Source organism: Entelurus aequoreus, linkage group LG06 (assembly GCF_033978785.1).
Source record: "Entelurus aequoreus isolate RoL-2023_Sb linkage group LG06, RoL_Eaeq_v1.1, whole genome shotgun sequence".
Lineage (NCBI taxonomy): Eukaryota > Metazoa > Chordata > Actinopteri > Syngnathiformes > Syngnathidae > Entelurus > Entelurus aequoreus.
Genome location: NC_084736.1, coordinates 43,702,122 through 43,725,919, shown reverse-complemented (window position 1 = coordinate 43,725,919; position 23,798 = coordinate 43,702,122). Strand labels below are relative to the sequence as shown.

Below are 23,798 nucleotides of genomic sequence, written 5' to 3'. Positions count from 1 at the left end.
ACAGGGGCATTTTTACCACTGTGTTACATGGCCTTTCCTTTTAACAACACTCAGTAAACGTTTGGGAACTGAGGAGACACATTTTTGAAGCTCTTCAGGTGGAATTCTTTCCCTTTCTTGCTTGATGTACAGCTTAAGTTGTCGTATTTTACGCTTCATAATGCGCCACACATTTTCAATGGGAGACAGGTCTGGACTACAGGCAGGCCAGTCTAGTACCTGCACTCTTTTACTACGAAACCATGCTGTTGTAACACGTGGCTCGGCATTGTCTTGCTGAAATAAGCAGAATTTTAAAAGGACATTGCTTGGATGGCAACATATGTTGCTCCAAAGCCTGTATGTACCTTTCAGCATTAATGGTGCCTTCACAGATGTGTAAGTTACCTATGCCTTGGACACTAATACACCCCCATACCATCACAGATGCTGGCTTTTCAACTTTGCGCCTATGACAATCCAGGTGGTTATTTTCCTCTTTGGTCCAGAGGACACAACGTCCACAGTTTCCAAAAACAATTTGAAATGTGGACTCGTCAGACCACAGAACACTTTTCCACTTTGAATCAGTCATTCTTAGATGAGCTCGGGCTCCTCGAAGCAGGCAGCGTTTCTGGGTGTTGTTGATAAATGGCATTCGCTTTGCATAGTAGAGTTTTAACCAGCAATTAGTAGTTACTGTAGTTACTGACAGTGGTTTTCTGAAGTGTTCCTGAGCCCATGTGGTGATATCTTTTACACACTGGTGTCGCTTTTTGATGCAGTACCCCCTGAGGGATCGAAGGTCCGTAATATAATCGCTTACGTGCAGTGATTTCTCCAGATTCTCTGAAACTTTTGATGACATTACGGACCGTAGATGGTGAAATCCCTAAATTCCTTGCAATAGCTGGTTGAGAAAAGTTGTCCTTAAACTGTTGGACAATTTCACACGCATTTGTTGACAAAGTGGTGACCCTCGCCCCATCCTTGTTTGTGAATGACTGAGCATTTCATGGAAGCTGATTTTATACCCAATCATGCAACCCACCTGTTCCCAATTAGCCTGTTCACCTGTGGGATGTTCCAAATAAGTGTTTGATGATCATTCCTCAACTTTATCAGTCTGGTTTGCCACTTGTGCCAGCTTTTTTTAAACATGTTGCAGGCATCAAATTCCAAATGAGTTAATATTTGCAAACAACATTTTCCAGTTAGAACATGAAATATCTTGTCTTTGCAGTCTATTCAATTGAATATAAGTTAAAAAGGATTTGCAAATCATAATATTCTGGGTTTTTTTTTACCATTTACACAACGTGCCAACTTCACTGCTTTTGGGGTTTGTAGTTGTGGACATGTTTAGTTACTCATGCTTATAGAATAATCTGTCACATGGCTAAAAAAAAGCTGACCAGTACACCAGTTCTGAGGGGCTTTTATGAAGTTCTGCAGCCTGCGGGTATTAGTCTTGGCTTGTACTTCCAGCAGGCATGTGATTTTTCCGTCTATAGTCGGAAATTCGTCTTTTTCATCTCTGTAAAAATATAAAAAAATATTTTCCGTTTTTCTTCGTTTTTTTCCCAACCTACAATGTGTGTTAAAATCTTCATCCGTCTCTTTGTCATACCTGCCAAAAACTACAGTGAATTTTGCTGAAAAATGAATATCTTTATTTGTATATTTTCACCGGAAAATATATCGAGATATATATCAAATATCGAGTTTAAGGAAAAATATATCGAGATATACTTTTTCGTCCATGTCGCCCAGCCCTAGCAGACATGTGATGACTTTTGCTACAGTGCAGCCTGTCTAAATGCTACATTTAATTTTCATTGGTGTTTTACAACAAGACAGTAGCTGTAGCTGACATTTTGTTCATTATTTCTACTGTTTATATTTTCACATTGAATAGTTGAATAATTTTGAAACATAAACAACAACACTGCAAAATATTTGTTATTTCATGCTATAAATGACAAATGGCTTTTCAGATAAAGGAAGTTAGCTGATAGAATAAAAATTGCCTGTACTCTTTTTGATGTTTGCATAATTTTTGCATTTGGAGCAGTTAGATGTGGAGAGGGAGTCGAAGAGACAGAAAATTACTATAAAATCCAAGGCAGAATCCATTAAAGCAGAAACAAGAAGGAAAATGCAAGCTGCTCAGAAATTCGCCAGGAATGCTAATGTCAGAGCCATCAGAATTAGAATCAGAATAGTTATTATTGCCATTGTTTGAGAACAGGCTCTCAAAATAGGAATTTTTCTTGGTGCAATTGTGCAACATACAACATATGACATATGTTTATGTTCAGATGGCGGCGCGCACGGACACAGCCGCTTACAGTTCCCACTTTCGGTGCTTCCTTTTATGTTTTATATTGTTTTAGTTATGTCTGTCTACCTTCGCGACACAACACAGTCGTCAAAACCTACTGGACATTGGTTTTCAACACAGGATAGCTGTTTCGAGCGATTTCCACCGCTCACACAACATACCCTACGAGATAGCGAGACCGCCGGAATCTGCGTGGATTGTTATCGGATCCGGCAGGCGACGCAGGTGGCGGAGGGAGAGGAAACAAAAGCGGGGCTGCCGGTCTGGTCTCCTGAAGAGAATCAAGAAACAGCCCCACAAGCCTCCGCTGCCAAGCATATACCTCACCATCGCCAGATCCATCGCTCACAAAATGGACGAGCTAAAACTTGAGCTAGCTGGAAATAGCTACTTCCAGTACTGTTGTTTTTTGGTCATTTCCGAAACCTGGCTTCACCCCCTAATCCCCGACGCTGCGGTGCAGCTAGCACACCGCACGCTGCTACGTCGGGACCGAAACGAGGACTCTGGTAAGAGCAGGGGAGGTGGTCTCTGTGTTTATGTACATAACGCATGGTCTAATAACAGCACTATCATAGACAGTCACTGTTCCCCCGACCTAAAGTTCATGTCAGGAAATGTAGACCCTTTTTTCTGCCAAGAGAGCTAACAGTAGTAATCATCACGGCAGTTTACATACCACCAGATGCTAATGTTAGCATGGCTCTCTCTACTGCTAAATACAATAAACAAACAGCTACGTGCCCACCCCAATGGCGCACACATTATTGCTGGAGATTTTAATAAAGCCAATCTGAAAACAGTGCTACCAAAATTTTATCGGTATGTTAAATGCCCTACTAGAGGGGGAAACACTCTGGACCATGTTTACTCTAATATCAAAGAGGCATATAGAGCCATCCCCCTCCCCCACTTAGGCCAGTCAGACCACCTCTCCTAGTTGCTCATCCCTGCCTACACCCCCCTCAAATCAAGGACAAAAGCAATAATAAAGACCGTTACAACTCGGCCTGAGGATGCACTCCCCTAGCTACAGGACTGCTTTGCACACACTGCATGGGATGTTTTCAAAGACCAAGACCTGCCCACACACACAGAGTCGGTACTATCCTACATAAAGTACAGTATCGGCAATGTCACTGTGGAAAAAAGCATCCGGGTTTACCCAAAACAGAAACCCTAGATGACAAGCCATGTCCGCATGCTCCTCAAAGCCTGCGACACCGCCTTCAGGTCAGGTGGCAGTGCTCTATACAGTGCTGCGCGTGCTGACCTGAAGAGAGGACTCAAGGAAGCCAAGATGGACTACAAAGACAGGATCGAAGACCACCTCTCAAGCAACAACCCACGGCAGATGTGGCAATGCATACAGCACATCACCAATTACAAAGGCTGTGACGCAGCAACCGGGGACTGGGATGTATCGCTGGCAGAGGAGCTGAACTGCTTCTTTGCTCGCTTTGAGACATCATAAACAGTCACAACCACACCACCCCCAGCCCTCCCAACCCCCCCAGCCCCCAGCACTCCCACACTCACTCTTGAGGAGCACGAGGTCAGGCGGGTGCTCAAGGCAGTGAACCCCAGGAAGGCGGCTGGTCCAGACGGTGTACCCGGGAAGGTGCTCAAAGCATGTGCTGACCAGCTCTCCTACATTATCACCGTCCTCTTCAACCTCTCCTTGGCACAGGCACTGATCCCACCCTGTCTTAAATCCGCCACAATTATCCCGGTACCCAAGAAAGCTGCAACAAACAACCTCAACGACTATAGCCCAGTAGCACTCACACCTGTCATCATGAAGTGCTTTGAGAGGCTGGTCTTACACAACATCCAAGCCTGCCTCCCCCCCACCCTAGACCCACAGCAGTTTGCCTATCGGGCAAACAGATCCACGGACGACGCCATAACCATGGCTCTCCACTCTGCACTGAGCCACCTGGAACACCGGGGGAGCTATGTCAGGATGCTTTTCATCGACTATAGCTCCGCCTTCAATACCATCATTCCAGACATCCTGGTCACCAAACTGCTGGACTTAGGCCTCCCCACACCCACCTGTCTTTGGATTAAGGACTTCCTGACCAACCGACCTCAGACAGTAAAACTCGGCTCCCATCTCTCCTCCTCCCGCACACTCAGCATCGGCTCTCCACAGGGCTGTGTGCTGAGCCCTTTGCTGTATTCCCTCTACACCCATGACTGTAGTCCAGCCCACCCGAATAACACAATAATCAAATTCGCCGATGACACAACGGTAGTGGGTCCCATTTCAGGGGGGATGAGTCTGCATACAGAGATGAGGTCCTGAAACTATCAGCGTGGTGTTCAGTGAATAATCTGGCACTGGACACCACAAAAACCAAGGAACTCATCTTTGACTTCAGGAAAAACACCGCCCCCTCTACATCAACGGCGAGGAGGTGGAGAGAGTCAGCTCCTTCAAGTTCCTCGACACCCTCATATCTGCTGACCTCTCCTGGACCCAAAATGCAACTGCGGTCATCCGGAAGGCCCAGCGGAGACTCCACTTCCTGAGGGTGCTGAGGAAGAACAGACTGGAGAGGCAGCTGATTGTGACCTTCAATCGCTCGGCTGTCGAGAGCCTGCTGACATACTGCATAACAGTGCGGTACGCCAGCTGCACTGAAGCAGACAAACAGTCGATTCAGAGGGTCATAAAGTCTGCACAAAAAATCATCGGCTGCCCCCTCCCCTCCCTGAAGGATTTACACAACTCCCGCGACCTCAACAGAGCAAAAAGCATCACCAAGGTCAGCACACACCCTGGCTTCCACCTGTTCGACCTGCTACCATCGGGTAGGCGCTACAGGTGCATCAGAGCCAGAACAAACAGGCTCAGAGACAGCTTCTTTCCCAGAGCTGTCACCATCTTGAACTCTAACTTATAATAATAATTCACCCCTATACAATATCCTACCCTAATAAACTACTGTGCAATATTACCCTTCAAGTGCAATACGTCCAACACTGATTGTTATTTATTACTCCGGTACTCTTGTCTTGTTCTGTATATTGTACAGTATTTTGTATTTCTATAGTGTTTTGTATATTGTACAGGATTGCTTATTATTTTTATTGGATAGTAGTCTGTTTATTTCAATTGTTAGTTTTTTCTTTATTACCTGTTGTGTAATTTATTTTCACCCCATATTTGTTCCCACTACTGCACCTTAAATTGGAGTCCTTAATCTCGTTATATGCAAATATAATGACAATAAAGTCCATTATATTATATTATATTCTATCTATATAACACAGAATAGGTAATAATCGAAGCAAAAATGCCAAATTAATGTGTGAATGAAGCAAAGTAATGTGTAAAAAATTTCGATAACTAGATGAACCATCTGTGGCTGTGAAGTGAAAACTAGTAAGGTTGTAAATACTGTATAGAGTAGGCTAACCCATGTGGTTCCTGTGGATGTCAACACAAGTTGTAATTACTATAGTGACTAAACAACATAGTGACTGAAACAGACAAAGTAATGTGTAAATAATGTCAATAACTAGATGAACCATCTGTGGCTGTGAAGTGGACACTAGTAAGGTTGTAAATAGTGTATAGAGTATACTAACCCATGTGGTTCCTGTGGATGTCAACACAAGTTGTAATTACTGTAGTGACTAAATAACATAGTGACTGAAACAGACAAAGTAATGTGTAAATCATGTAAATAACTAGATGAACCATCTGAGGCTTTGAAGTGAACACTAGTAAGGTTGTAAATACTGTATAGAGTAGGCTAACCCATGTGGTTCCATTTTTAATTACTGTAGTAACTAAATAACATAGTGACTAAAACGTAATGTGTAAATAATGTCAATAACTGGATGAAATGTATGTATTTATGTCAACTCTGTTGATAATTTTTCAATTATTTAAACACTAAAACATCTTTGCATAGTAGAGTTTTAACTAGCAAACTGTAGTTACTGTAGTTACTGACAGTGGTTTTCTAAAGTGTTCCTGAGCCCATGTGGTGATATCCTTTACACACTGATGTCGCTTTTTGATGCAGTACCCCCTGAGGGATCGAAGGTCCGTAATATAATTGCTTACGTGCAGTGATTTCTCCAGATTCTCTGATACTTTTGATGATATTACGGACCGTAGATGGTGAAATCCCTAAATTCCTTGCAATAGCTGGTTGAGAAATGTTGTTCTGAAACTGTTGGACAATTTGCTCAAGCATTTGTTCACAAAGTGGTGACCCTCGCCTCATCTTTGTTTGTGAATGACTGAGCATTTCATGGAAGCTGCTTTTATACCCAATCATGGCACCCACCTGTTCCCAATTAGCCTGTTCACCTGTAGGTGTTCCTGTGGATGTGAACACTAGTTGTAATTACTGTAGTGACTAAATAACATAGTGACTGAAACAGACACAGTAATGTGTACATAATGTCAATAACTAGATGAACCATCTGTGGTTGTGAAGTGAACACTAGTGAGGTTATAAATACTGTATAGAGTAGGCTAACCCATGTGGTTCCTGTGGATGTCAACACAAGTTGCAATTACTGTAGTGACTAAACAACATAGTGACTGAAACAGACAAAGTAATGTGTAAATAATGTCAATAACTAGATGAACCATCTGTGGTTGTGAAGTGAACACTAGTGAGGTTGTAAATACTGTATAGAGCAGGCTAACCCATGTGGTTCCTGTGGATGTCAACACAAGTTGTAATTACTGTAGTGACTAAATAACAGTGACTGAAACAGACAAAGTAATGTGTAAATAATGTCAATAACTAGATGAACCATCTGTGGATGTGAAGTGAACACTAGTAAGGTTGTAAATACTGTATAGAGTAGGCTAACCAATGTGGTTCCTGTGGATGTCAACACAAGTTGCAAATACTGTAGTGACTAAATAACATAGTGACTGAAACAGACAAAGTAATGTGTAAATAATGTAAATAACTTGATGAACCATCTGTGGCTGTGAAGTGAACACGAGTAAGGTTGTAAATACTGTATAGTAGTAGTATATATATATATATATATATATATATATATATATATATATATATATATATATATATATATATATATATATATATATATATTAATATCACACAGCACCAAGGAAGAAACACGCACAGAACCCAGCAGGGCTGCAGCTATTGATTATTTTAGTAATCAGGTAATCTTATCGATTATTTTGTTCAATAAATAACAAATTACTATTCAGATAAATGAAGTTAGCTTAGCACTGCCCTGGCCTGGCTAGGGATCTGCGGCACCCACACCCCCGGCCTATTTTCAGTCTTTTTCATTAAGTTCAAATCACATGCCTGCTTCCACCGACACGTCTCGCAGACATGATGTGCTCCGTGCACCGAGACCAGGCCCAGGAAGAAAAACACTCGTTCAGCCCGAAAAAAAGACGCCTGACAGAAGTCGGAGGAAACACAGCGTGTGGCTTCCTGGGAGAAAACGTTGCGTCGATGAGTGTGGGAGTTTTGTAGACTGGAGAGACACCGCGGAAGTTGGATCGCAGCACCTTCAGCTTTTTGTGCCAGAAATAGGAGACGGCGTGTTTTGTCACAGGCAGTAGTAATAATAGAGGCGGGAATTTTTGGTTACCTCACAATTCGATTAAAAAGCGATTTTTGATCCTTATTTTATGTATATTGATGCAGTTTTGCATTTCTTTTTGTTTCACTAAATATGCGACTTTTAAAAACAGTGCATTTGTAATAATAAACAGTTCAATACATTTCCACATTTATTAAAATAATGGAATTAATTCACTTTATTCTTTGCCATCACAAAGAAAAAGACACACAGAGTTCATTCTTAGATGCTCACTCAGCTGAATTTGTGTGCATATATATATATATATATATATATATATATATATATATATATATATATATATATATATATATATATATATATATATATACGTATATATATATATATATATATATATATATATATATATATATATATATATATATATATATATATATATATATATATATATATATATATATAAATAATTTATTTATATACATATGTATGTATGTATGTGTGTGTGTGTGTGTATAGATATATATATATATATATATATATATATATATATATATATATATATATATATATATATATATATATATATATATATATATATATATATATATATATATATATATATGTACACATACATACATACATACATACATATATATACACTACCGTTCAAAAGTTTGGGGTCACCCAAACAAATTTGTGGAATAGCCTTAATTTCTAAGAACAAGAATAGACTGTCGAGTTTCAAATGAAAGTTCTCTTTTTCTGGCCATTTTGAGCGTTTAATTGACCCCACAAATGTGATGCTCCAGAAACTCAATCTGCTCAAAGGAAGGTCAGTTTTGTAGCTTCTGTAACGAGCTAAACTGTTTTCAGATGTGTGAACATGATTGCACAAGGGTTTTCTAATCATCAATTAGCCTTCTGAGCCAATGAGCAAAAACATTGTACCATTAGAACACTGGAGTGATAGTTGTTGGAAATGGGCCTCTATACACCTATGTAGATATTGCACCAAAAACCAGACATTTGCAGCTAGAATAGTCATTTACCACATTAGCAATGTATAGAGTGTATTTCTTTAAAGTTAAGACTAGTTTAAAGTTATCTTCATTGAAAAGTACAGTGCTTTTCCTTCAAAAATAAGGACATTTCAATGTGACCCCAAACTTTTGAACGGTAGTGTATATATATATACAAATATGTGTATATATATAAATATATATATACATACGTCATACATACACATGTATATAAACGTATACATTTATATATATGCGTATATATACATACATATATCCATCCATCCATTTTCTACTGCTTGTCCCTTTCGGGGTCGCGGGGGGTGCTGGAGCCTATCTCAGCTGCATTCGGGCGGAAGGCGCCGTACACCCATCACAGGGCCAACACAGATAGACAGACAACATTCACACTCCTATTCACACACTAGGGCCAATTTAGTGTTGCCAATCATCTATATATATATATATATATATATATATATAGGGCGCTGGAGCCTATCTCAGCTGCAATCGGGCGGAAGGCGGGGTACACCCTGGACAAGTCGCCACCTCATTGCAGGGCCAACACAGATAGACAGACAACATTCACACTCACATTCACACACTAGGGCCAATTTAGTGTTGCCAAACATGCATATATATATATATATACAGTATACAGTATATATATATATATATATATATATATATATATATATATATATATATATATATATATATATATATATATATATATATATATATATATATATATATACAACATTTTATTTTATTTTATTTTTTTAATCCCACAAAATAGTTTTGCAATCATAAAAAGTAACCAAAACAAGTTTTGTTTGCAAACATCATTTTTTTTTTTAGTTAAAAATCTTTTTTTAAGACTAGTATGGAGAGCAATTTGTATCGTTAAAAAAAAAAGTACATTTTATTCTTGACATCACAAAGAAGAAGCAAAACACTCAGAGTTCATTCTTAGACGCTCACTTATCATTATTTTGTTAGACTTTTGAGACAGAAAACTCTGTAGGACTTTTTTTTTTAAAATAAAATAAAATATTTTAAACTCCAAAAAATGGATTTGCAATAAAAAATAAATAAATAAATAAACAAACAAAAACATGTTTTGTTTTCAAACATCCATTTGTGTAGGGTTGAACATTTTTGAATGTATTTTTTTGGAAGTATGGCAAGAAATTTGTGTGGTTAAAAAAATAAATTTGACTTTATTTTTTGCCATCACAAATAAGAAGCAAGACACACACAGTTAATTGTTAGACGCTTACTTAGCTGAATGTGTGTAACGTCATTCTTTTGTTGGACTTCTGAGGCAGAGATCTGTGACAGTGGAAGCTGTGATGGATTGATGCTCGCTAGTAAATGTTAGCATTCAGCAGCTTTTCTTCAAGCGGCTGCAGTTCAGCTGGCGATAACAGACATTTGTTGTCTGACACATGTCAAATGCAAATGCGGGGCGATACCCAGCGATGATATCTGCAGAGTAGACGTGCACGCCTTGCGTCTGCGCTGATTACGGCCGTGACAGATAGTCACTCAGATGTTGCCGCGACAATAAAGCACACACCGACAGGCTGGGATTGAGTGATAATGTCGTGGCGTTAAAGCACTTTGGCTGTGTGACGCTTTGTGGATCAGTCTGCTTCCAGTCTCTCCTCCGACTCGCGACGCCTTTATTTGAACTCTGCGGAGGCGGCGGCCATCGTGAACGCTTCTAGACATAACCGAGTTAGATCAGTCGAGTGGAGGGCAGGAAGTGTCGCGCGCATCGAGGTCTAAATCTGCCAAACTGCCAAACTCTCTAATTCATAGCGTTCCAGTCTAGACTAGGGTTGTACGGTATACCAGTACTAGTATAGTATCGCGCTACTAATGAATCAAAAATGGTACTATACTCTGTTTAAAAAGTAGCGGTTCCCCATTCATGAATTTTTTTCATTGCTGGTTTTACGAGCAGTGGAGCATGTTCGGCAGCGCGCACACACGGAGTACTTACAAGCAGACACATGGTGTAGACAGAAAAGGGAGAACGGACGCATTTTGGCCTAAAAAGTAAAGATAAAGGTGAAGTTATAACACTGAAACGCCCTCAGGAAGAGGTGCTTTAAGACATGGCTAGCTAGGTAGCAGTTAACATCCATCCACAGTTGGGAGTGTTTTAGCTACTTCTAAATCAATAATCCTGGCCTCCATGGCAAAAAAATAAAGTAAGTTTCTTACAAGTTACATTATCACTGCAGGGCGAGGAATAGCTAAACATGATTCACTACACACCCTAGGAGGATACAATAGCTCACCGCTAACAGCAAGCTAGCTCTCCTTAATGTAAACAAATGCCATGGGTGGATCTACACCTAAAAGTTAAAGTTAAAGTTAAAGTACCAATGATTGTCACACACACACTAGGTGTGGCGAAATTATTCTCTGCATTTGACCCATCACCCTTGATCACCCCCTGGGAGGGGAGGTAAGCAGTGAGCAGCAGCGGTTAGCCGCGCCCTGGAATAATTGTTGGTGATTTAACCCCCAATTCCAACCCTTGATGCTGAGTGTCAAGCAGGGAGTTAATGGCTCCCATTTTTATAGTCTTTGGTATGACTCGGCCGGGGTTTGAACTCACAACCTACAACATCCACTGTAATGATACCAAGTACAATAGTGTATCTAGTCGATACTACTATGATTACATCGATAATTTTTATCGTCACAAAATCTTTTTTCCTTTTTTTAAAATTCATTATCTGTGATAGGCTCCAGCATCCCTTGCAACCCCGAAAGGGACAAGCGGTAGAAAATGGATGGATGGATTATATGTTTATAAACTCAGGAAATACGTCCCGGACACATGAGGACTTTGATTATGACCAATGTATGATCCTGTAACTACTTGGTATCGGATCGATACCTAAATTTGTGGTATCATCCAAAACTAATGTAAAGTATCAAAGAAGAGAAGAATAAGTGATTATTACATTTTAACAGAAGTGTATATAGAACATGTTGAAACAGAAAATAAACAGATATTAACAGTGAATTAACAAGTGGATTAATAATCCATTTTTACAGCTTGTTCCTCATAATGTTGACAAAATGATGGAATGATAAATGACACAATATGTTACTGCATACGTCAGCAGACTAATTAGGAGTCTTTGTTTGTTTACTTACTACGAAAAGACAAGTTTTCTAGTATGTTCACTATTTTATTTAAGAACAAATTTGCAATAAGAAACAAATGTTTAATGTACCGTAAGATTTTTTGTTAAAATAAAACCAATAGTGACATTTTTTGTGGTCCCCTTTATTTAGAAAAGTATTGAAAAGTATCGAAATACATTTTGGTACCGGTACCTAAATATTGGTATGGGGACAACTCTAGTCCAGACTGTCAAGTATGTCTCCACTTGGCTCCACATGAATTATGACTTTATTCCCACTTGGTAATTTCATCACAATTTCCCAGCTGGAACTCTCCACATTATTCTGCTCACTTCCATCCGTCTCCACAATACATACCTTCACGCCTTGGGAGGAAAACAAGGCGAGTGATCAGCGCTTATGAAGTGGGAATAAAAAGGAAATGCAGTAATCAAGCATTCTGTAGCTGGCGTTCAGAGAGAAATGAAAAATATGCCAGCTCAGCGTTTTATAGCCTTTCCGGGGCGCTTATAAGTGGATGAGAATATTCCGTATTAAAGCTAAAGTGACATTACGACGCAACGCAGGAGAACAACAACGCACAAATAACGGAATTAATTAGGTTTAACGGCGGCCGAGGTGCGGTGTTGCAACTTGCAACATCCATCAGACCGCCGTGACCACGATCACTTTGTGGACTTGAGAGGACGCTTAAAGCTCCTCCTGCAGCTTGAATATTTGATGCTCGTTAAATTCACCATGCAGGAGCGTTTTCCATGAAAATAAACCAGAATGTTTTTTTATTATTGCTCCCTCGCTTACTGGTTTTTACAAAGCTGTTGGACACACATTTACAGTTTGAATAGTCTCCTTGTAGACATGACAATTACTGGCGTCCTAATGCGATACTGATGTCAGATGTCTATCAGCAAAAAATAAGTATCTGCATGTTTAGGATGTCCTCCACACTGTAAATTCTAACTTATTCAGTTTGCTTCAAAAAAGTCGGGAAACCGATTGCCTCATTTTTTTAAAGTAAACTTCCAAGCCAAATTCAAGTTAAACTAATAAACAACTAAAAGTTAGGTGAACAGATTGTTTTTAAATACTTTTAAAACATTTCAAGTAAGCTTAGTGAATGACTACAAGTAAATGTACTCTTAGAGCTTCATTTATCTTACTAAAGACAATCTATGGTTACTTGTTTAAACTAATAAACAACTAAAAGTTAGGTAAACAGATTGTTTTTAAGTATGTTTAAAACTTCAAGTCAGCTTAGTGAATGAGTAAAAGTAAATTTACTCTTAAACCTTCATTTATCTTACTAAAGGCAATCTATGGTTACTTGTTTAAACTAATAAACTACTACAAGTTAGGTAAACAAATTGTTTTAAATAAGCGTAGTGAATGTCGCTTGTTGATGCAGTACAGCCTGAGGGATCGAAGGTCACAGGCTTAGCTGCTTACGTGCAGTGATTTCTCCAGATTCTCTGAACCCTTTGCTGATATTACGGACCGTAGATGGTGAAATCCCTAAATTCCTTGCAATAGCTGGTTGAGAAAGGTTTTTCTTAAACTGTTCAACAATTTGCTCATGCATTTGTTGACAAAGTGGTGACCCTCGCCCCATCCTTGTTTGTGAATGACTGAGCATTTCATGAAATCTACTTTTATACCCAATCATGGCACCCACCTGTTCCCAAATTCCCTGTTCACCTGTGGGATGTTCCAAATAAGTGTTTGATGAGCATTCCTCAACTTTATCAGTATTTATTGCCACCTTTCCCAACTTCTTTGTCACGTGTTTGTCACGGCCTGGGCGCATTGGAATGCGCCCTCATCCTTGCGCACTGCAAGCACCTCGGGACACGCCCACGGCCACGGCGCACATCCAGGGACGCGTTGCGCGCGTCTCCGCCCTGCGCGCGTCTCCGCCCTGCAGCTTCCGCCAGCTGCAATCAATTACCGGCAATCGGCACACCTGCCTGTAATGAAGAAGCTGCCTACATAAGCCTGGACAATTTGGCATGCCGGCGCCGGAATATAATCTCCTGTTGGTGTTCATTCCCTGTGTGCATCCCCGAGTCAAGCTGTGCGTCTTGTGCTCCCGGATCTTCCCTGCTCCCCCCGCGCTTCCTGGTTCTCGACTCCTTGCTCGTCCCCGGACTACGACGACTCGCTCCTGCCTCTCGACCACGCTTCCGCCCTTGGACATCCCTGCCTGCCTTGCCCCCTGTTTGACAGCACCGCTCCTCCCAACACGCACCTCCAACATTTACGGTAAAACGTTCCAGATAAATACTACACATAGTCTTACACCATACACACTCTTGGATTTTGTCACACTCCATTTCCTTTTGGTTAATATTATTATTGTATTATTATTATATATATACTTTATATATAATAAATCTTTGTATATACTTCCCCCTGGTGTATGTTTGCAGTCACCTCCCCTTAGTCCGTACATAACAGTATATTCCGGCCAATTGATTAGGGACCTGACGGCACAGTTCCTTAGCCCCGCCCCCAGTGACTTTAGCCCCTACCCCAGTGACTTTTTTTTTTTTTCTTTCTCTCCATTATTTTTTTCTTGCTGCCCCTCTCAGGATGCCTTTTTCTTTTACCTCCACCCAGGACAATTTTTCTAGCCCTCCTCAACACTCCTTCAAGGGACTGTTTAACTCCAATATGGGGATGGAATAATTTACCCGCCGCGTGGCCACCCACCTCCCACCCTTAGTGACTGTTCCTCAGTCAGCTGGAAGCGTCTGGCATCCGCGTTCAGAGGGGGGGGGGGGGGGGGGGGGGGTAGTACTGGTGGCTGTGTGCTGATGTGGTGCTGCATCCAGCCAGGCTACCCCCTACCAGACCAATACCATCACTCTTTCATTTTAGCACTGGTGGCTGTGCTGATGTGGTAGCACAGCTGCACCCAGACATTCTACCCCCTGCCAGAAAAATACCACCTGTTTTCTGCTTTTCCCAGCCGCAGCCACCAGTCCCCTGGCTAGCATCCGAGTTAGCACTCGTCCCTGAGCTAGCGTCCGAGCTAGCACCTGAACCCAAGCTAGCGTCCGAGCTAGCACCTGACCCCGAGCTAGCGTCCGAGCTAGCACCTGTCCCCGAACTAGCCTCCGAGCTAGCACCTGTCCCCGAACTAGCCTCCGAGCTAGCACCTGTCCCCAAACTAGCCTCCGAGCTAGCACCAGCTTCCAGGCTGACTCCTGCGTCTCCGCCGGCTTCCAGGCTGGCCTCGACCTCTGCCCCTCGGCCTGCAGCGTCGACCTCAGCACCTCGTCCTGATCCTCAGCCGTCCTCGTCTCCGGCGCCGACAACGCCTGCTGCATCCATGCCTGCATTGCAGACGACGTCTTCCTCGCCTGCCCCGCCGATGATGTCTGCCACTTCCACGTCACCGATGACATCTGCCGCTTCCTCGCCGCCGATGTCTGTCGCTTCCACGCTGCCGATGACATCATCCTCTTTGCCTCCGATGTCACCTCCTCGTCCCCGGCGAGACGCATCATGGCACCACTTGCGTCCGCCTTCCCGACGGCCAAGAGGGTGGCCGTTCCTTGGTCGTCCGCCTCAGCGGCGTTCTTCTCGCCGCCGCCACCAGACTCGTCCCCGGTGGATTCGGGGACACTTGGGCCGGCGACCCACCTCCAATTCGCCCCTCCGCCCTCCCTTGACTTTTGTTTCCGTGTTTCTGTTGGTTCCAGCTATAGGACATCTGGGAGCTGTCCATAAGGAGGGGGATACTGTCACGACCTGGGCGCATTGGAATGCGCCCTCATCCTTGCGTACTGCAAGCACCTCGGGACACGCCCACGGCCACGGTGCACATCCAGGGACGCGCTGCGCGCGTCTCCGCCCTGCAGCTTCTGCCAGCTGCAATCAATTACCGGCAATCGGCACACCTGCCTGTAATGAAGAAGCTGCCTACATAAGCCTGGACAATTTGGCATGCCGGCGCCGGAATATAATCTCCTGTTGGTGTTCATTCCCTGTGTGCATCCCCGAGTCAAGCTGTGCGTCTTGTGCTCCCGGATCTTCCCTGCTCCCCCCGCGCTTCCTGGTTCTCGACTCCTCGCTCGTCCCCGGACTACGACGACTCGCTCCTGCCTCTCGACCACGCTTCCGCCCTTGGACATCCCTGCCTGCCTTGCCCCCTGTTTGACAGCACCGCTCCTCCCAACACGCACCTCCAACATTTACGGTAAAACGTTCCAGATAAATACTACACATAGTCTTACACCATACACACTCTTGGATTTTGTCACACTCCATTTCCTTTTGGTTAATATTATTATTGTATTATTATTATACAGTATATATACTTTATATATAATAAATCTTTGTATATACTGCCCCCTGGTGTCTGAGCCGTCACCTCCCCTTAGTCCGTACATAACAGTGTTGCTGGCATCAAATTCTAAAGTTAATGATTATTTGCAAAAAAAACATGTTTATCAGTTTGAACATCAAATATGTTGTCTTTGTAGCATATTCAACTGAATATGGGTTGAAAATGATTTGCAAATCATTGTATTCCATTTATATTTACATCTAACACCATTTCCCAACTCATATGGAAACAGGGTTTGTAATAAACTACTAAAAGTTAGGTAAACATATTGTTTTTAAATAATTTTAAAACATTTCAAGTAAGTTTAGGGAATGACTACAAGTAAATGTACGCTTTGACCTTCATTTATCTTACTTAAAACAATCTATGGTTACTTTTTTAAACTAATAAACAACTAAAAGTGGGGTAAACAGATTGTTTTTAAGTAAGTTTAAACATTTCAAGTAAGCTTAGTGAATGACTACAAGTAAATGTACTCTTAGACCTTCATTTATCTTACTAAAGACAATCTATGGTTACTTGTTTAAAATAATAAACAACTAAAAATTAGGTAAACTTATTGTTTTTAAATAATTTTAAAACATTTCAAGTAAGTTTCGGTAATGACTACAAGTAAATGTACGCTTTGACCTTCACTTATCTTACTAAAAACAATCTATGGTTACTTGTTTAAACTAATAAACTGGTAAAAGGTAGGTAAACAAATTGTTTTAAGTAAGTTTAACAACTTTAAGTAAGTTCAGTGAATGACTACAAGTAAATGCACTCTTAGATCTTCATTTAGCGTACTAAAGACGATCTATGGTTACTTGTTTAAAATAATATAAAACTAAAAGTTAGGTGAACAGATTGTTTTTAAATAATTTAAAGAAAATCTACGGTTACTTGTTTAAAATAATAAACAACAAAAAGTTAGGTAAACATATTGTTTTTAAATAATTTTAAAACATTTCAAGTAAGTTTGGGTAATGACTACAAGTAAATGTATGATTTGACCTTCACTTATCTTACTAAAGACAATCTATGGTTACTTGTTTAAACTAATAAACAACTAAAAGTTAGGTGAACAGATTGTTTTTAAATAATTTAAAGACAAACTATGGTTACTTGTTTAAACTAATAAACAACTAAAAGTGAGGTAAACAGGTTGTTTTTAAGTAAGTTTAAACATTTCAAGTAAGCTTAGTGAATGACTACAATATATGTACTCTTAAACCTTCATTTATCTTACTAAAGATAATCTGTGGTTACTTGTTTAAGCTAATAAACAACAACAAAATAGGTGAACAGATTGTTTTTAAGTAAGTTTAAAATTTAAAGTAAGCTTAGAGATACAGTGTGCGTGACAGGAAGAAAAGCTCTGACACTCTTAGGGGAAAGTTTCTTGGTGTAAATGTCTCCAGCCAAACATAGGACACAAATATTGTTTGATAATTGTATTGTGGACCAATGAAAACGTGTCTTTTTGTTCCTTCAGACGGTGCGCACTGTCCGCCGACGGCGATGCTACCCGCCCACCTGGAAGCGCTGGGCCTTCTTCCTCTTCCCGGGCGCGGCCATCGCCACATCGGCAGTGGCGCTCTACGCCTTCGTGGAGACGGAGGAGAACTACTTCTACATCCACAGCATCTGGCACATGCTGATCGCCGGCAGCGTTGGTTTCCTGCTGCCGCCTCGCGCCAAGCCCGACGCCAAGGTGACGCCGCTGAAGCGCCGGCGAGGCTGTGGCTACCAGCTGTGCGTCAACGAGCACGAGGAACTGGGCCTGGTGGACCCGGCCATCATCACCATAAACAGCATCTGCACCAGCTGATATACTCCGCCCCCTCACACTCACTCCTGTTACCTTACTGATACTCCATTGCCTTCTTTTACTCGGACGTTCACTCACGGGAAGACAAGCCACGCAACTTGAACAACACTTTGATATCCTTTTCTCCCCGTCAAGCCACGCCCCTCCCCGCTGTTTGACTGGCGTCCACAAAGATTTACGTTGCGCTGAGGTTAAAGGTTACTTTAGGACGCACGCTGATGTTCTGGAAAAGTGGGCTTGAGTGAAAAACTGGCCCTTTGATTGAAGTCCGTCATTACGCGCAGCAAGCCTGAAATGTGGCGCTTTCCTGGCAAATCTCCCATCCTCGTAAGTACGGAGAGAAAACGGCCTCTTTTATGCAACCAAACAAAATGTTTGCAACCAAAACTTGTTTTTGTTTCTAATGTTTGATTACAAAGTATATTTGAGGGGTTGAAAATCTTTTTTTTTTTTTTTTTAATCACATTTTTTTCCATAGTTGTGTTTTAAGAAGAAAAATATTTTCAACACAAAAAATGGATTTGCAAATAAAAAAAGAAACAAAAACAAGCTATGGTTGCAAATATCCAATTTGTTGGGTTAAATATAATTTTTAAGACAAATATGCAGAGAAATTTGGGTCTTTTATGCAACCAAACAAAATGTTTGCAACCAAAACTTGTTTTTGTTTCTAATGTTTGATTACAAAGTATATTTGAGGGGTTGAAAATCTTTTTTTTTTTTTTTAATCACATTTTTTTCCATAGTTGTGTTTTAAGAAGAAAAATATTTTCAACGCAAAAAATGGATTTGCAATTACAAAAAGAAACAAAAACAAGCTTTGGTTGCAAATATCCAATTTGTTGGGTTAAATATAATTTTTAAGACAAATATGGAGAGAAATGTGGGTCTTTTATGCAACCAAACAAAATGTTGTTTTTGTTTCTTATTTTTTATTACAAAGTATTTTTGGGGGGTTAAATATCTTTTTTAAGACACATACGGAGAGAAATCTGTGTTTTAATTGTATTTATTTTTTTAAAGTAAACCCCAAAATATTGAAATTTGCAACCAAAACCTGTTTTTATGTTTGTTTTTATTGCAACTGCAGTTTTTGGCTTTATATTTATTTATCTTTTTAAAGAAACACATTTTTTTCCATACACGTCGTAAAAAAAGAAAAATATTTTCAACACAAAAAAACCCTTTGGTCGCAATATCCAATTTTTAAATATATTTTTTAAGACAATTACGGCCACCTACTCAGTGGCCTAGTGGTTAGAGTGTCTGCCCTGAGATCGGTAGGTTGTGAGTTCAAACCCCAGCTGAGTCATACCAAAGACTATAAAAATGGGACCCATTACCTCCCTGCTTGGCACTCAGCATCAAGGGTTGGAATTGGGGGTTAAATCACCAAAAATGATTCCTCGGTTCAGCCACCGCTGCAGCCCACTGCTCCCCTCACCTCCCAGGGGGTGAACAAGGGGATGGGTCAAATGCAGAGGACAGACTTCGCCACACCTAGTGTGTGTGTGACAATCATTGGTACTTTAACTTTAACTAACTTTAAATGTATGTCTTACAATTGTATAAGTAAACCCATAAATATTACAATTTGCAACCAAAACGTTTTTATTTTTTATTTTATTTCAAATCCATTTTTTGATGCAGATTTGTATTTTTTTTTTTTTTTTAATTTTTAAACAAACATTTTTCTTTCTTACGTGTGTCTTAGAAAATATTTTCAACCCCCCAAAAATAGAATTGAAAAAAAAAAAGACAAAAAAAAGTTTTGGTTGCAAATATAGATGAACATGTTATCTTTTTAAAACACAAGTATAGAAAGATTAAACCCCCAAAAATATATATTTGCAACCAAAACTTGTTTTTATTGCAAAATACGTTTTTGGGCTTTTTTTGTTGTGTAAAGAAACACATTTTTTCATGCAAGTCGTAAAAAAAGGCCATTATTTTTAACACAAAAAATTGATTTACAAATTGAATATCACATATTTTGGGTTGCATATCATTTTAAAGACACATATGGAGATAAATAATAATGATAATAATGGATTAGATTTATATAGCGCTTTTCTAGACACTCAAAACGCTTCACAGAGAAGTGAGAACCCATCATTCATTCACACCTGGTGGTGGTAAGCTACTTTCGTAGCCACAGCTGCCCTGGGGTACACTGACGGAAGCGTGGCTGCCAATTTGCGCCTACGGCCCCTCCGACCACCACCTATCATTCATTCATCATTCATTCACCGGTGTGAGTGGCACCGGGGGCAAGGGTGAAGTGTCTTGCCCAAAGACACAACGGCAGCGATTTTGGATGGTAAGAGGCGGGGAGCGAACCTGCAACCCTCAGGTTTCTGACACGGGCGCTCTACCCACTACGCCATGCCGCCCCCCAAAATGTGTGTCTTACAATCAAATTTTTTTTTTTCATTTCAAATCCATTTTTTGTAGTTGATTTTTATTTATTTATTTTTCAAAGAGAACATTTTTTCTCCTTATGTGTGTCTTAAAAATATTTTCAACTCCCCAAAAATAGAATTGTAATAAGAAAATTTGAAAAAGACAAAACACATTTTGGGTTGCAAATATCAATCTATTAGGTGTAGAAAGTGTCCCTCGGGAAGTCCTGTGGGGAGTGCTCAGAGAGTATGGGGTATCGGACTGTCTGATTGTGGCGGTCCGCTCCCTGTATGATCAGTGCCAGAGTTTGGTCCGCATTGCCGGCAATAAGTCGGACACGTTTCCAGTGAGGGTTGGACTCCGCCAAGGCTGCCCTTTGTCACCGATTCTGTTCATAACTTTTATGGACAGAATTTCTAGGCGCAGTCAAGGCGTTGAGGGGATCTGGTTTGGTGGCTGCAGGATTAGGTCTCTGCTTTTTGCAGATGATGTGGTCCTGATGGCTTCATCTGGCCAGGATCTTCAGCTCTCGCTGGATCGGTTCGCAGCTGAGTGTGAAGCGACCGGGATGAGAATCAGCACCTCCAAGTCCGAATCCATGGTTCTCGCCCGGAAAAGGGTGGAGTGCCATCTCCGGGTTGCGGAGGAGACCCTGCCCCAAGTGGAGGAGTTCAAGTACCTCGGAGTCTTGTTCACGAGTGAGGGAAGAGTGGATTGTGAGATCGACAGGCGGATCGGTGCGGCGTCTTCAGTAATGCGGACGCTGTATCTATCCGTTGTGGTGAAGAAGTAGCTGAGCCGGAAGGCAAAGCTCTCAATTTACCGGTCGATCTACGTTCCCATCCTCACCTATGGTCATGAGCTTTGGGTTATGACGGAAAGGACAAGATCACAGGTACAAGCGGCCGAAATGAGTTTCCTCCGCCGGGTGGCGGGGCTCTCCCTTAGAGATAGGGTGAGAAGCTCTGCCATCCGGGGGGAGCTCAAAGTAAAGCCGCTGCTCCTCCACATCGAGAGGAGCCAGATGAGGTGGTTCGGGCATCTGGTCAGGATGCCACCCGAACGCCTCCCTAGGGAGGTGTTTAGGGCACGTCCGACCGGTAGGAGGCCATGGGGAAGACCCAGGACACGTTGGGAAGACCCAGGACACGTTGGGAAGATTATGTCTCCCGGCTGGCCTGGGAACACCTCGGGATCCCCCGGGAGGAGCTGGACGAAGTGGCTGGGGAGAGGGAAGTCTGGGCTTCCCTGCTTAAGCTGCTGCCCCCGCGACCCGACCTCGGATAAGCGGAAGAAGATGGATGGATGGATAGGTGTAGAAAGATTAAGCCCTAAAGAATAGATATTTGCAACCAAAACGTGTTTTTATTTTTATTGCAAATCCAGGCTTTTTTTTTTTCATACATGTCGTAAAAAAAGAAAAAGATTTTCAACACAAAAAATGGATTTGCAATTAAAAAAAGAAACAAAAACAAGCTTTGGTTGCAAATATCCAATTTTTTGGGTTAAATATATTTTTTAAGTCAAATATGGAGAGAAATATGCCTCTTTAATGCAAGCAAACAAAATGTTTGCAACCAAAACTTGTTTTTATATATTATTTTTGATTACAAAGAATTTTTGGGGGTTGAAAATCTTTTTTTTTTTTTTTTTAATCAAATTTTTTCCATACTTGTTTCTTAAGAAAATACAAATATAAAGATTTTCAACACAAAAAAAGGATTTGCAATTTAAAAAAGTAATAAAAAAAAGCTCTGGTTGCAAATATAATTATTTTAAAAAGTAAACCCAAAAAAATTTGCAACCAAATGTTTTTTTAAATGTTTTATTTCAAATCCATTGTTTGGAGTTTATTTTAATTTTTTCATTCATTTTTCAAAGAAACACATTTTTCTCCTTACATGTGTCTTAAAAAATATGTTCAACCCCCCAAAACTAGAATTGCAATAAAAAAAAGACAAAAAAAAGTTTTGGTTGCAAAGATCTATCTATTAAATGTAGAAAGATTAAACCCCAAAAAATACATATTTGCAACCAAAGTGTGTTTTTGTTTTTATTGCAAATCCAGGCTTTTTATTTTTATTTTTTCAAATTAACACTTTTTTTTTTATACATCCATCCATCCATCCTTTTTCTACCGCTTGTCCCTTTTGGGGTCACGGGGGGTGCTGGAGCCTATCTCATACATGTCGTAAAAAGAGAAAAAGATTTTCAACAGAAAAATGGTATTTGCAAATTTAAAAAAAAAAAATTAAAAAAACAAGCTTTGGTTGCAAATATCATTTTTGGGGGGTTAAAAACAAATATGTAGAGACATTTGTGTCTTAAAATGTTTTCTAAAAAAGTAATCTTAAAGTAAATTTTTTTTTATTTTAAATCCATTTTTTGGAGTAAATTTTAATTTGTTTTCCAAAGAAACAAATGTTTCTCCTTACATGTTTAAAAAAAATAAAAAATTCAACCCCCAAAAATAGAATTGCAATAAAAATAAAGTTTTGGTTCCAAATATCTAATTTTTTGGGTTGAACATATTTTTTAAAGACACAAGTATGGAAAGATTAAACCCCAAAAAATAAATATTTGCAACCAAAACTTGTTTTTATTTTTATTGCAAATTCATTTTTCGGGTTGCTAATCTTTTTTTTTTTTAACAAATGTTTCCATTTTGTAAAAAAAAAAGAAAAAGATTTTCAACCCCCAAAAAATGTATTTGCAATTTAAAAAAACCCAAATAAAAATAAAAATAAGTTTAGTCTGCAAATACTGTATCCAATTTTTGGGATTGAAAAATATTTTATTTGTTTTTTTCTAAGACACATATTAAAAAGACACATATTTCTCTGTATATGTGTCTTAAAAAACAAACGTTTTCAACCCAAAAAATGTATTTGTAATTTTAAAAAATACAAAAAGTTTTGGTTGCAAATATTAAATTTTTTTAGTTCAACATTTTTTTTATGCACAGAGAAAATGTTGTCTTGAAAAAGATAAAACCATTTCAATCCCAAAATAGATATTTGCAACCAACATTTGTTTTTACTTCTTTTTTTTTTATTGCAAATCTATTTTTGGGGGGTTGAAAATCTTTGAAAATCTTCAAGCCCCCAAAATGTATTTGCAATTGAAAAACAAAAAAGAAAACAAGTT

At 40.0% G+C, this 23,798-nt stretch overlaps 1 protein-coding gene across 1 annotated transcript in view; it reads left to right on the top strand.

Moving 5' to 3' along the window:
• LOC133652230 (transmembrane protein 8B-like) overlaps positions 1-18,628 on the top strand; it is a 194,468-nt gene extending 175,840 nt beyond the window's left edge. The window contains exon 14 of the mRNA XM_062050745.1: positions 17,913-18,628. Coding sequence (XP_061906729.1) covers positions 17,913-18,248 — 336 coding nt within the window. The 3' untranslated portion in view covers positions 18,249-18,628. The remainder of the gene's footprint in view (positions 1-17,912) is intronic.
• The last annotated feature ends 5,170 nt before the right edge of the window (positions 18,629-23,798 follow it).